This window comes from Macrobrachium nipponense, chromosome 6, assembly GCF_015104395.2.
Source record: "Macrobrachium nipponense isolate FS-2020 chromosome 6, ASM1510439v2, whole genome shotgun sequence".
In the NCBI taxonomy this organism is placed as follows: Eukaryota; Metazoa; Arthropoda; class Malacostraca; order Decapoda; family Palaemonidae; genus Macrobrachium; species Macrobrachium nipponense.
Genome location: NC_061108.1, coordinates 39,658,731 through 39,670,971, shown reverse-complemented (window position 1 = coordinate 39,670,971; position 12,241 = coordinate 39,658,731). Strand labels below are relative to the sequence as shown.

General features: G+C 39.4%; 1 protein-coding gene across 1 annotated transcript; it reads right to left on the bottom strand.

The window, feature by feature from the left end:
* Positions 1 to 2,364: 2,364 nt before the first annotated feature.
* On the bottom strand, positions 2,365 to 3,645 carry LOC135216500 (RNA-binding protein 6-like). The gene is made up of 3 exons (XM_064251872.1): positions 3,373 to 3,645; positions 2,618 to 2,923; positions 2,365 to 2,583 (listed from the first exon to the last, which is right to left on the bottom strand). Exons 1-3 carry the CDS (start codon positions 3,643 to 3,645, stop codon positions 2,365 to 2,367), a joined length of 798 nt encoding a protein of 265 aa, XP_064107942.1.
* Positions 3,646 to 12,241: the final 8,596 nt, after the last annotated feature.

Sequence of the window (12,241 nt, the reverse complement as noted above, 5' to 3'; positions counted from 1 at the left end):
TGTTCTTTGCCATCTGATTTTACAGTACAGTTTGATGGGTCAAATTAACTAACGACTTCTGCCTAGAAAGCCTGGATCTCCAAAGCTTCAAGCATCCGGTTTATCACTTAAATTGCCATTTCATCGCTGTAAACCTGTAGAATCATCGCAGCCGTTCGATCGATGAATACCACAGGCTGAATTCCATGATTCTTAGGACCACCTGCCTTTCAAAAGGCACGTGTAATTTCCCAGTGGCTTTCTTTTCGGTGAATGCATATATTGTTGACATTTTCCTGGGACCCTACATAATTAAATATGTATTGTTTATTTATTTATTTTTTGTATTTGAATAAAAATATTTTTGGGACTTTATTACTTTAAAAAGTTCACATGTTATTCCCTTCATGGCGATTTTGAATTTCTTTGGGAGAGGGTTTGTTTCCCCTGAAACAATTAATCGGCTGTATATTGTCCACGTATACTCGTATTGCTTGTGTTTGCATATCTTTTTTCATTATTTAATGCTTCGATCTTAAAGTCTCTCTCTCTCTCTCTCTCTCTCTCTCTCTCTCTCTCTCTCTCTCTCTCTCTCTCTCTCTCTCCACCGGTTGGCTTGTTGAGTGTCATATGAGAAAATGAATTAAATGAAGGTAATGACAATGTCATTATCGAGCTCATTTTCACGACAGCTCCCCGTCGCTCCGCATCATCATTTTTTATAATGGACCTGTAGGTTGCCACTTCATATTTTTATCCCTGGTAATTAACAGGGAGTCTAGATCGACATGTACAGGTAAACAGCTATTTCACTAAAAGGGCACCATGGCATATGGTACTAGGCTGCATTGAGAGAGAGAGAGAGAGAGAGAGAGAGAGAGAGAGAGAGAGAGAGACGTTGAATATAAGTGTGTGTGTGTGTGTGTGTGTGTGTGTGTGTTATGTTGTAGAAAGCCTACTAAAATTGGGAAAAAATGGAAAGTTTTATTTAAGCTTTCGTAGAGTACATTCTCTCCCTCTTTCAGAAAGAGAAATAAAAGTTATAAAAACTGAAAACAATGGTCAAGGTAAAAGATATAACATCCTTAAATAGAAACTTTGAATTTTTTCCAAATTTTAGTGGGCTTCCAACATTTTAGTGCACGGATACAGTGTTTATTACTTTGCTATATATATATATATATATATATATATATATATATATATATATATATATATATATATATATATATATATAGCAGTAATAAACACTGTATCCGTGCACTAAAATATTATGTCTATATATATATATATATATATATATATATATATATATATATATATATATATATATTAATGTGTATGTATTTTTGTGTTGGTTCAATTGGTAGTTCACTCGGAAATGACTTTAGGTGTTCAAGCTCCTTTACTTATGAGGTTAGCTCATGTCCTTTCTGGACCCCAGCTGACACTCGTACCTTTTCACGGCTAAGCTGCAGCGCCCATAAGCGTTAATCCTTACTTTACTCCTGTGGTCGTGCAATCATTGAAGTCAGGCTCTGTGGTCGTGCGATCATTGAAGTCAGGCTCTTTGGGTGTCTCATGAAGTCAGGCTCTGTGGCGTGCGATAATTGAATTCATTGGCTCTTGGGGGTCGTGTGATCATTGAAGTCAGGCTCTGTGGTCGTGTGATCATTGAAGTCAGGCTCTGTGGTCGTGTGATCATTGAAGTCAGGCTCTGTGGTCGTGCGATCATTGAAGTCAGGCTCTGTGGTCGTGGGATCTTTAAAGTAAGGCTCTGTCGGGTGTCGGGCGATCATGAAGTCAGGCTCTGTGGTCGTGAATCATTGAGTCAGGCTCTGTGGTTCGGTGCGATCATTGAAGTCAGGCTCTGTGGTGGTGTGGAATCATTGAAGGTCAGACTCTTTTTTTTTTGTGTCGTGCATCGCGGAGTCAGGCTCTGTGGTACGTGGCGGATCAATTGAAGTCAGGGCTCTGGTGGTCGTGCAATCGTTGGAAGTAGGCTTTGTGGCCTCGTGCGATCATTGAAGTCAGGCTCTGTGGTCGTGCGATCATTGAAGTCAGGCTCTGGTGGTGGGGATCTTGAAGCAGGCTCTGTGGTCGTGTGATCATTGAAGTCAGGCTCTGTGGTCGTGGATCATTGGAAGTCAGGCTCTGTGGTCGTGCGATCATTTGAAGTCAGGCCTCTGTGGGTCGTGGGTTGAAATCAATTTGAAGTCAGGCTCTGTGTTCGTGTGATTCATTGAAGTCCCAGGCTCTGTGGAAGTCGGTTGTGGATAATTGAAGTCAGGCCTCTGGGTGGTCGTGGCGGATAATTGAAGTTCAGGCCTCTGTGGGTCGTGCGACATTGAAGTCCGGGCTCGTGGTCGTGTGATCATTTGAAGTTCAGGTCCTCTGGTGGTCCGTGCGATCATTGAAGTCAGGCTCTGTGTTCGTGTGATCATTAAAGTCAGGCTCTGTGGTCGTGCGATCATTGAAGTCAGGCTCTGTGTTCGTGTGATCATTGAAGTCAGGCTCTGTGGTCGTGCAATCGCTGAAGTCAGGCTCTGTGTTCGTGTGATCATTGAAGTCAGGCTCTGTGGTCGTGCAATCGCTGAAGTCAGGCTTAGGGTGGTCGTGCGATCATTTTATGTCAGGCCTCTGTGGTGGTCGTTGCAATCGCTGAAGTCAAGGCCTTTGGTGTCGTGCGATCATTGAAGTCAGGCTCTGTGGTCGTGCGATCATTGAAGTCAGGCTCTGTGGTCGTGCGATCATTGAAGTCAGGCTCTGTGGTCGTGCGATCATTGAAGTCAGGCTCTGTGGTCGTGGGATCTTTGAAGTCAGGCTCTGTGGTCGTGCGATCATTGAAGTCAGGCTCTGTGGTCGTGTGATCATTGAAGTCAGGCTCTGTGGTCGTGCGATCATTGAAGTCAGGCTCTGTGGTCGTGTGATCATTGAAGTCAGGCTCTGTGGTCGTGCATCATTGAAAGGTCAGCTTCTGTGGTCGTGCGTCATTGAGTTCAGGCTCTGTGTATCGTGTGATCTTTAAAGTCGGCTCTGGTGTCCGTGCGATCATTGAAGTCATGCTCTGTGTTCGGTGATCATTGAAGTCAGGCGTCTGTGTCGTGCGGTTATTGAAAGTCAGCTCTGTGTCGTGTGATCATTGAATCAGCTCTGTGTCGTGCATCGCTGAAGTCAGGGCGTTTGTGGTCGTGCGATCATTGAAGTCGGCTCTGTGGTCGTGCACTCGGCTGAAGTCAGGACTTTGTGGTCGTGCAGATCCATTGAAGTCCGCTCTGTTGTCGTGCGATCAATTTGAAGGTCAGGCTCTGGTGTCGTGGATTTTGAAGTCAGGCTCTGTGTCGTGCGATCATTGAAAGTCAGGCTTCCTGTGTCGTGATTTTGAAGTCATGCTCTTGGTCGGGCGATCATGGAAGTCACGCTGGGGTCGTGTGATCCATTGAAGCAGGCTCTGTGGTCTGCGATCATTGAAGTCAGGCTCTGGGTGGTCGTTGGATTCTTTGAGTCAGGCTTAAAAAGTGGTAAGTGCGAGGCATTTGAAGTCAGGCTCTTGGTCGTGTGGGATCTTTGAAGTTCAGGCTCTGTGGTCGTTGCGAATCCATTGAAGTCAGGACTCTTGGTTGTCGTGTGATCATTGAAAGTCAGGCCTCTGTGGTCGTGCGACATGAAGTCAGGCTTCTGTGGTCGTTGTGAATCATTGAAGTCAGGCTCTGTGGCGTTGCGATCATGAATTCAGGCTCTGTGATCGTGACGATTCATTGAAGTCAGGCTCTGTGGTTCGGTGATAATTGAAGTCAGGGCTCTGTGGTCGTGTGATCAATTGAAGTAAGGGCAATCTGGTGGTCTTTGTGATCCATTGAAGTCAGGCTCTGGAGGTCGTGCGATCAGTTTGAAGTCAGGCTCTGTGGGTTTTAGTTGGGAATCTTAAAGTCAGGGCTCTGTGGCCGTGCGATCATTTGGAAAGTCAGGCTCTGTGGTTCGTGCGATCATTGAAGTCAGGCTCTGTGGTTCGTGCATCGCTGAAGTAGGCTTTGTGGGTCGTGCGATCTTGAAGCAGGCTTTTTTGTGTGTCGTGCGATCATAGGAGTCAGGGCTCGGTGGTGTGGGATCTCTGAAGTCAGGCTCTGTGGTCGTGCGATCATTGAAGTCAGGCTCTGTGGTCGTGTGATCATTGAAGTCAGGCTCTGTGGTCGTGCGATCATTGAAGTCAGGCTCTGTGTTAGTGAGATGAGCTCATTGGGTCAGGCTCTGTGGTGTGTGATCATTGGCGTCAGCGATCTGTGGTCGTGTGATACATTGGGAGTCAGGTTGTGTCGTTTGCGATAATGGAGTTAGGCTCTATGGCTCGTGCGATCATTGAAGCAGTTGTGGGCGTGCGATCCTTGAATCAGGCTCTGTGCGTGTGATCATTGGAGTCGGCTCTGTGGGTCGTTGTGATCATTGGCGTCAGGCTCTGGTGTCGTGCGATAATGGAAGGCCAGGCTCTATGGTCGTGCGATCATTGAAGTCAGGTTCTGTGGTCGTGCGATCATTGAAGTCAGGCTCTGTAGTCATGTGATCATTAAGCCAGGCTACATGAAAACGAATCAGTTAATGGATGATTGACAACGAAGAAATGCGTGATGTCGTCAGGCGGCCCACGGGCTTTACGTCACTCATCAAAAGATATAAGAAAATCTTTGACAGTTTCCGGTCAGAAGCGAGATTCAGTAAATTCCTGACAGGGAGCAATAAATTTTGTTTTGTTAGGAGATTTCGTTCATTTTAGCGTGTAAACATTTCAGTGAAGAGATCAGTGATGTAAAGGAAATGTAGAGGCATAAAAAAAAGAAGACACCTCCAGACAAATGTAGTGTAGTGAAACTTGTCAACAGTGGGAAGGCCCAGTTTGCCTAAGAAAATATATATATATATATATATATATATATATATATATATATTATAGGTATATATATATATATATATGTAAGTGTATATATATATATATATATATATATATATATATTATATATATGTATGGTATATATATATATATATATATATATATATATATGTACGTATTATATATATATATATATATATATAGATATATATATATATAATATATATATCATATATTATATATATATATATAATATATTATATAATATATAATGATTATATAGCACACACTCGCACTCATGTTCAAACCGGACCTTTATGTTGTTGACAAGTTTCACTATGCATTATTTGTACAGAGGTCAGTTGTTGTTGTTTTTTTCCTCTACCTCTTCACTGAAATGTTTACGTGCTAAAATATAACTAAATTCCCTTACAAAATAAAACTTGATGCTCGCTGTCAGGCTTTTACTGAATCTCTCTTCTGATGGAAACTGTTCAAGTTTTTCTTTCATCTTTACATCTCTATTGTCCAGTGTTGCCATAAATGTTGAACTTGTTTGATCAGTGAGATGGATTTGTACGCGTTTATAAAGTCTATTTGACCCAAAAGCCAATTAGTGAAGGTATTCGTAGTTCAGCCGGCAGATATGGACTTTTTTTGGAAGGGTTAATTTTAGTAACAAATCATTCTAAATAACACGAAAGCTGCTCTGTTTTTATCCCCAAACAGGAAAATATTTATTATCATTCTTTTATGCTCATGCGTCAGAATACGTACACAAGATGTTTTATACGGAAAAATTCTGCATTAACAAATACCGAAACTATTGCAAGAGAAAACTGAAAAAGTTCGACGAATAGAAAAAGTGTAAATGTATTTCTCCGGCCTCTTTCGAAGTCAGAGGTTGCGATGAAAGTACTAAATTGAGAAATAGCCTTGGGCCCCCGTCTTCAATTTCTTTTAAGAGGCGACGCAGAGAGGGAGCACAAGAATCACATCAGACTGATAGTGAGGAGGAAAAAGAGTAGACGTGAGAAGACGCCTTTGAAGCCGATGTTGCACTTCACGATTCTTCCCATATAGCAATACACGTGTCACATTGGAATACTCAGAGACAAAAGTACACCACGAAGTGATTTATGACTATTGTACGTCGAATACTGTAGGTAAAAAATCGAGTACATATATAACTTGTTGTGTATGTCCTCATAGAATCTACGGCAGATAACATTCTCCCTGCAGTACGAAGGAGAATATGAGGGATAAATGAATTCCAAATGACCGATTACTTTTTTTAAGGGTAGAAGAGACTATCCTTAGCAGGGATTGTTCTAGGAAAGGGGCCTTGTTCTTCAACCTTGGACTGCGGCCTAGCCACTGCACCATGGCCTCCTTGGTGTTGGGTTTGAGTTCCCTTGCGTAAAGGTATACAATCAGATATTTTAATTTTTCCACTCTTTTCCGCTTTCCTATTTATTCGATATGTGTGTAGGACAGGCTGATGAGAAAGCAAAAGTTGCTTGGTGAATTTTCAGGAAAGCGCCTTCTTTACCTAATCTTTTCCTCCTCATCATTTTATAATTTCTAAATTCATCCTGACTACCCTCTCTCAGTTGATGTGGCAGACCTGGCGGGTTTCATTTTTGCCTTACAAGGTGTCCCGACTCCACTTTGTCTACCAGTTGCTCTTATAATGGCATATAGTCAGTTTCACATATCTTTTTAATGAAAGTATTGTAAATAACATAAAAAACTTTATGTTGTTGTTGTCATAAATATACTCGTATTAGATTTGCTTCTAATTTTATGTTTTAAATTATTGCTTTTGGGAGACATTGAACTTAGCGTAGGGCCTTCTACCCATTGCTGTAAGAAAAGATGCTGAGTACTGTACTTAAATATTCGAGGCTTAAGGTCAAATTTCTTGATCTCCAGAGTTGTACCTGTAATTATGGTGTTATGTTTTTATCTGAGACACTTATAAATAATAACAAGTTATATGTTGATTTTTTTCAGTACCAGGGTTTGATGGCCTTGACTTTATTTATCGTCATAACATTCCACATTAACATGATATGGCTGTGTGCACTAGATCTGAATTTCCTGTTTGTCCTCAGAAAAACTTGGAGTATATAGTTGATATGAAGTTCTTTGTTCTAAGATTTTTAGTAAATTCTTAGATGGTTATGTATTTGCTCTTTGCCATTACTTAAATATTGACGACTCTTTGTAGGCTGCCCCATGGAGAGGATTAGCGTGGCTCAGTCACTGGATTCAAAAGCTTCCTTTATTATTTGTGGAGACTGCAGTGCAAAGCACAGCGAGTGGCCTAATTAAAATTCCACTGATGAAGTGGTTCACCTGCTCTAGAGTTCTGTGTATACTGCTATTTTGTCAACCTAACTGAGGAATCCACGCATATTTCTGGTAGTAGATTAGACATATTCACAAATGTTCTAGCTATTATCACGTCCAAGGTCTGTGAGTATATAGGCACTCCCAATCATTGTACCTTGGAGTTGGATGTATCTGTCAATCAGTATGTTCCCAATGCCACCACTGTAAAAAGTTTCCAGCTGAAATATAGAACCAATTGGGATTGCATTTTTGAAGCTTGTCAGGCATTTAATATTTCAAATGCAGCATTAGATCCAAATCACAAGAGGAAGTTGAATGAAATGCTGAGGGCTGTTTTAGTAAGTTGTGTCCCAAGAAAGGCCACTAAGATCCAGACAAACAACCAACCAACGGTTTTGTGATACATGTAGAGAACTTACATGACAAACAGACAATGCTCAATGCTTCCAGACTAAATTATTCATATGAAAATTAAACCATTTTTGTTGAGCCCTATACAGTGAATAGAATTTACCATCTGGCTTAGAGAAATTACAGGAATTCCTTAAAGAGGAAACTTGAACAAATTAATCGATGTTATCTATGGTGGATCAATTTGACATTTATCTTTGGTTCGGGCGCGTCTTCTATCCACCGCTACTAACATTTGATGATAGATTGGTTACCGTCCCTAAGGGAAAGGCTGGATAGCTTCATCAAGCTTTTGAAGCTAAGCAATCAACTGAGGATGTCCTTCTCCCTGATACTTATCATCCTGAATACATTCTTACAAAATTTGCATTTTGTCCTAAGGATGTATAGAAACTTCTTGATAATATTGACAGCTGTGGTGGAGTAGATCCTGATTGTTTCTTCCCTATGTTCTTTAAAAAGGTTCCTAGTATACTGTTTTCCAAGATGAGTGCAAGCTTATTATTGTAGCGCCTGTACCAAGGAGGGGCTTATTGTCTGTTGACTGCCCTAACTACAGGCTAATATTTCTGTTCTATCTGTGCTCGCCTAAGTTGCTGCAGAGAGCGATGTGATGCACTTCCGAACCCACCGGGCGGTAGTTCAACTATCGAACTACCTTGTTATAAGTCTAGCTGCCGTTTCCAGTTTCGCTGAAGGTAATTCCTAATGTGATTTTTTAACCACTATATAAAAGTATATAGAACAAAAAAGGTTGTTAGCTAATAGTTAATATGCATATAGGAAGAGTTAGGTACTGTGATGCTCTTTTAGATTTGCAAGAAAACTTTGGTAAGTTACTGTTGAGGGGATCTCTAGCAAACCAAGATCTAATTAGTGCCTGGTGTTCCAAAAGCTAGTCTTCTTGGTCCATTGTTACATTTAGTTTAGACAAGTGATATGGTTGTTGACCTGGAAAACAACATTGTATAGTATACCGATGATGCAACACTTGTGAGTTTAGTAAAGTCTCCACTATTGAGAAATGAAGCTGCTCTTTGTCTCATTCATGACATGGAGAGGTTAGTGATCGGTGTAGTTGGTGGGATATGAGGTTGTATTCTAGTAAAATGAAAACACTGTTGATTATTAGATCTCATACAGATTTTCCATACATTCTCCCCTTCAAGTTGAATGAGTCTAAAGCTCTAATTTTACTTGGTGTAACTTTTGACTCACATCATCATTTTGAGAAACATCCAATGAAAGTGTCAACATAGTATTACTTATAACAGTAATAAAATGAGCGCAGCCTGTTATAGGTAACTTGTCCTTCCTTCACTAAAATAATACTTTCCTGTCTGATGTCTGCTTTTGCCAGAGATTTATGCTTCAGATAGAGGGCTTAGCGGTAATAAGTTTCAGTTTCCTCACACTATCTGTTAAGACTTGTTTACCAACTTTTCTTAAGTTGTTTTGTAACGTTTGCATTCACAATTGATCCCTGACTCTCTTCTCCTGCCGAGAGAGAGCAACCAGATTTGCTGAACAGCAGCCCCAATAAGCAGTAAAGGTGCCACTCTGTTGAACATATCATTTCCAGAGGGTTTTCATTCCAGACGCAGCCGGACTGTGGAACTGTCTCTCCTGAGGATGCTGTGCGATTATAATCTTAAAATTTCAAGCATCACTACCATGAAAAAATGTCAACTTGCATTTTAATATATTTATTTATATTTGTATGTGTTTATCAGCTTATTAATTTGTCTTTTTTCTAATAACTGACCTCTTCTTTCTGTATTTCCAATTTTCTTAGGTAACGTCATATTCTTTGGAATCTTGAATTTCAAGTCCGTGGCTAGTTCCATATGAATACGGGTGTATCTTCTGAATAATAACACGCTAAACTTACAATTGTATTATTATTCATAGTATGAAAAAATTTATTATGAACGATTATATCTCATTTACACCATTTATAGACCTAAAAGGTGTTATACATTTTGTTTGTTTGAAGAATTATAAATATCTGACAAATATTTTATTATGAACACACAAACCTACTATCGGGTCTTCCGCTTAACATTTTCATCCTGAGGTAAAAGAAGTTCGATGACTGTGAACTTTGAAGAAAATACTCTTTGCCAAAGGTACTTATGTAAGTGTAATTAAACATTAACATATGTTTATGATTATGTACTTTCCTTGGTTCATGAGAATATTCTCAAACCCGTAACGTTATTGACTGCATACATGCACATTTATATGTGCGTTTGTGTTTGTGTTTATATATATATATATATATATATATATATATATGTATATGTATATATATATATATGATATATATATATATATATATATATATATATATATATATATATATATATATAAATGCTAATGCAACTTGAGGCGTCTTTTAACTTTGCGGCAACATTTTTCCAATTTCCTGTCAAGTATGAAGCCGGGGAGAGAGACACGGAATAACTTCTACTACTAACCCCTCGGGATCCGAGATGTGATTAGCCATGAAGATAAGAAAGGCTACAGGAAATTGAAAAAGTAGCTTCCAGATAAGGAAAGGTACCTGGTGCAAAAAACTGGAAGTGTTGCCGCATGATAGTACAAAACGCAAGCGCATTAGCATTTAATGAGAATAATAGCCTTCTTGAAAGACATTACCTAAGAAGTGTGTGTGTGTGTGTGTGTATATATATATATATATATATATATATATATATATATATATATATAATATACATATAGTGTGTGTGTGTGTAGTTAGTATCGACTGTTAGCTTCCGTGCGCTATAATAAAAACAATCGAAGATATTACAGTGCAATTGTTTTTAGTATATACGTACAACTTTCCGCCCAGACGTAAGGTTAGTTTATATTCGATTTTTTACAGATTATTTTTTATCTACTATCGCCCAAAAGAAAATAAGCTCCAATGAATGATCTAAAAGGTAAAGAAAAAAGTTTTCTACTTCCTTTTGAAGTGGAGCATAGACAAGGATGGTAAATCAGTAAAATCGGTTTGGAAAATATAATTTTATCCCCTGTTGTTTCCCTTAAGAGCCATTTGCCTTATGAAAAAAAAATTCTTTTCCCTCACTGTTGCAAAGATTTGTAGCACAGAAGTCTTGCCTATTGTTGTGGTGTATTTCCATCTCCTCTTTTTCCTTTGGAGAGAGAGAGAGAGAGAGAGAGAGAGAGAGAGATTTTGTTGGCAGTGGTTTACTCTAAATTTTAACTCCACCTCCATGGCCATTGTTACTTCACGTCTATTTCTCTTATTCTCCTTTTCCGTTCCCATTGTTCCCTTCTACAATCAATTACTCTTCACCCTTCATCTCTCCCTTTCTTACTTCTTTGTAAAAATTCCTCTCTCTCTCTCTCTCTCTCTCTCTCTCTCTCTCTCTCTCTCTCTCTCTCTCTCTCTCTCTCTCTCTATTGAAGGTAAACCTGGGTACAGTCTGAAGTATCTCCAACCTCCCTGTGCTCTCAAGTGTTGCTGAAAAGTTGTGAAAAGTGCCTTATTAATAATTGCTTGATTACTTGATTCGTGATGGTCTCTACGGATGCATCTAGGAAACTGATGGGTACTATACTCTGTTTTTTTTTTTTTCCATCTGTCCATCCGCCTGTGGTGTTTGTGTATGGTAACACTGCGTCCCGGGCTATATCCTATTTCGAATATTAACGGTGTAATTCGCTTACAGTAAATTATTACAACACTTTTCAGTTACAAATGTACAGATATCCTTTTATTTACCTAAACTTACACATAGCTTAACTATTAAAAGCCCGGGACGCAGTGTTACCATACGCAAACACCACAGGTCGGATGGACAGATGAAAGAGTATAGTGATGTCCTTCAAGATACCTTGACAATAGGTATGAGTGCAGATTTGTTTCAAGTAATTTAATATTGCTTTAGACCATAAAGCTTTGTAAACTTTTAGAACTGAAGGTGGGGGTGGTGGTTATGCACTTCATTTCTTTCAGTTTTCTGAACAGGCCGCAGACAGTTGGGCTACTTAACCTAGTGAGCAAATGGCATTATTGCCACATATTCCACTCCAAGTCTTTTGTTTTACCATTAGTGAAATCCTGTGCTCTTGTCTGCAATCAACGGAAGATTACCTCTATGCTGCATTAGCTCCATTATATAAGAAATCTTTCACTACTCCTCTAGTGTCTGTGTCTCAAGCAATAATGTCTGCTACCCTTTCCAAACATTTATGTGCGTACTTTTCATTTGCTCGTAGTTTACCTTTATTCGTAATTTCCATATCCATTGTTTCAAGTTTCACAAAATTAAGTATTCTGTTTCTTGTGGAACTTGCTTTAGTGAAGAATGGCATTCTAGGCTTGCTCAGTATGTATGACATTATGAATAATGTAAATGTAAAGGTATCGAAAATTCAGTACGCAAAAACATAATGGTAGTTGATAAAACTGCAGTGAGGAATTTTTGGCGTACCTAACATGCAAGACCTTGCTTTTTTTTTTCCTTTTTGTAAAGCTTACTTTGAATGTTGTATCAATACTGCGCTTAACGAGTGGGCAGATTATACAGTTATGCTTTTGAGAAAATACCCCCCCCCCCCTCTCTCCTTCTCTCT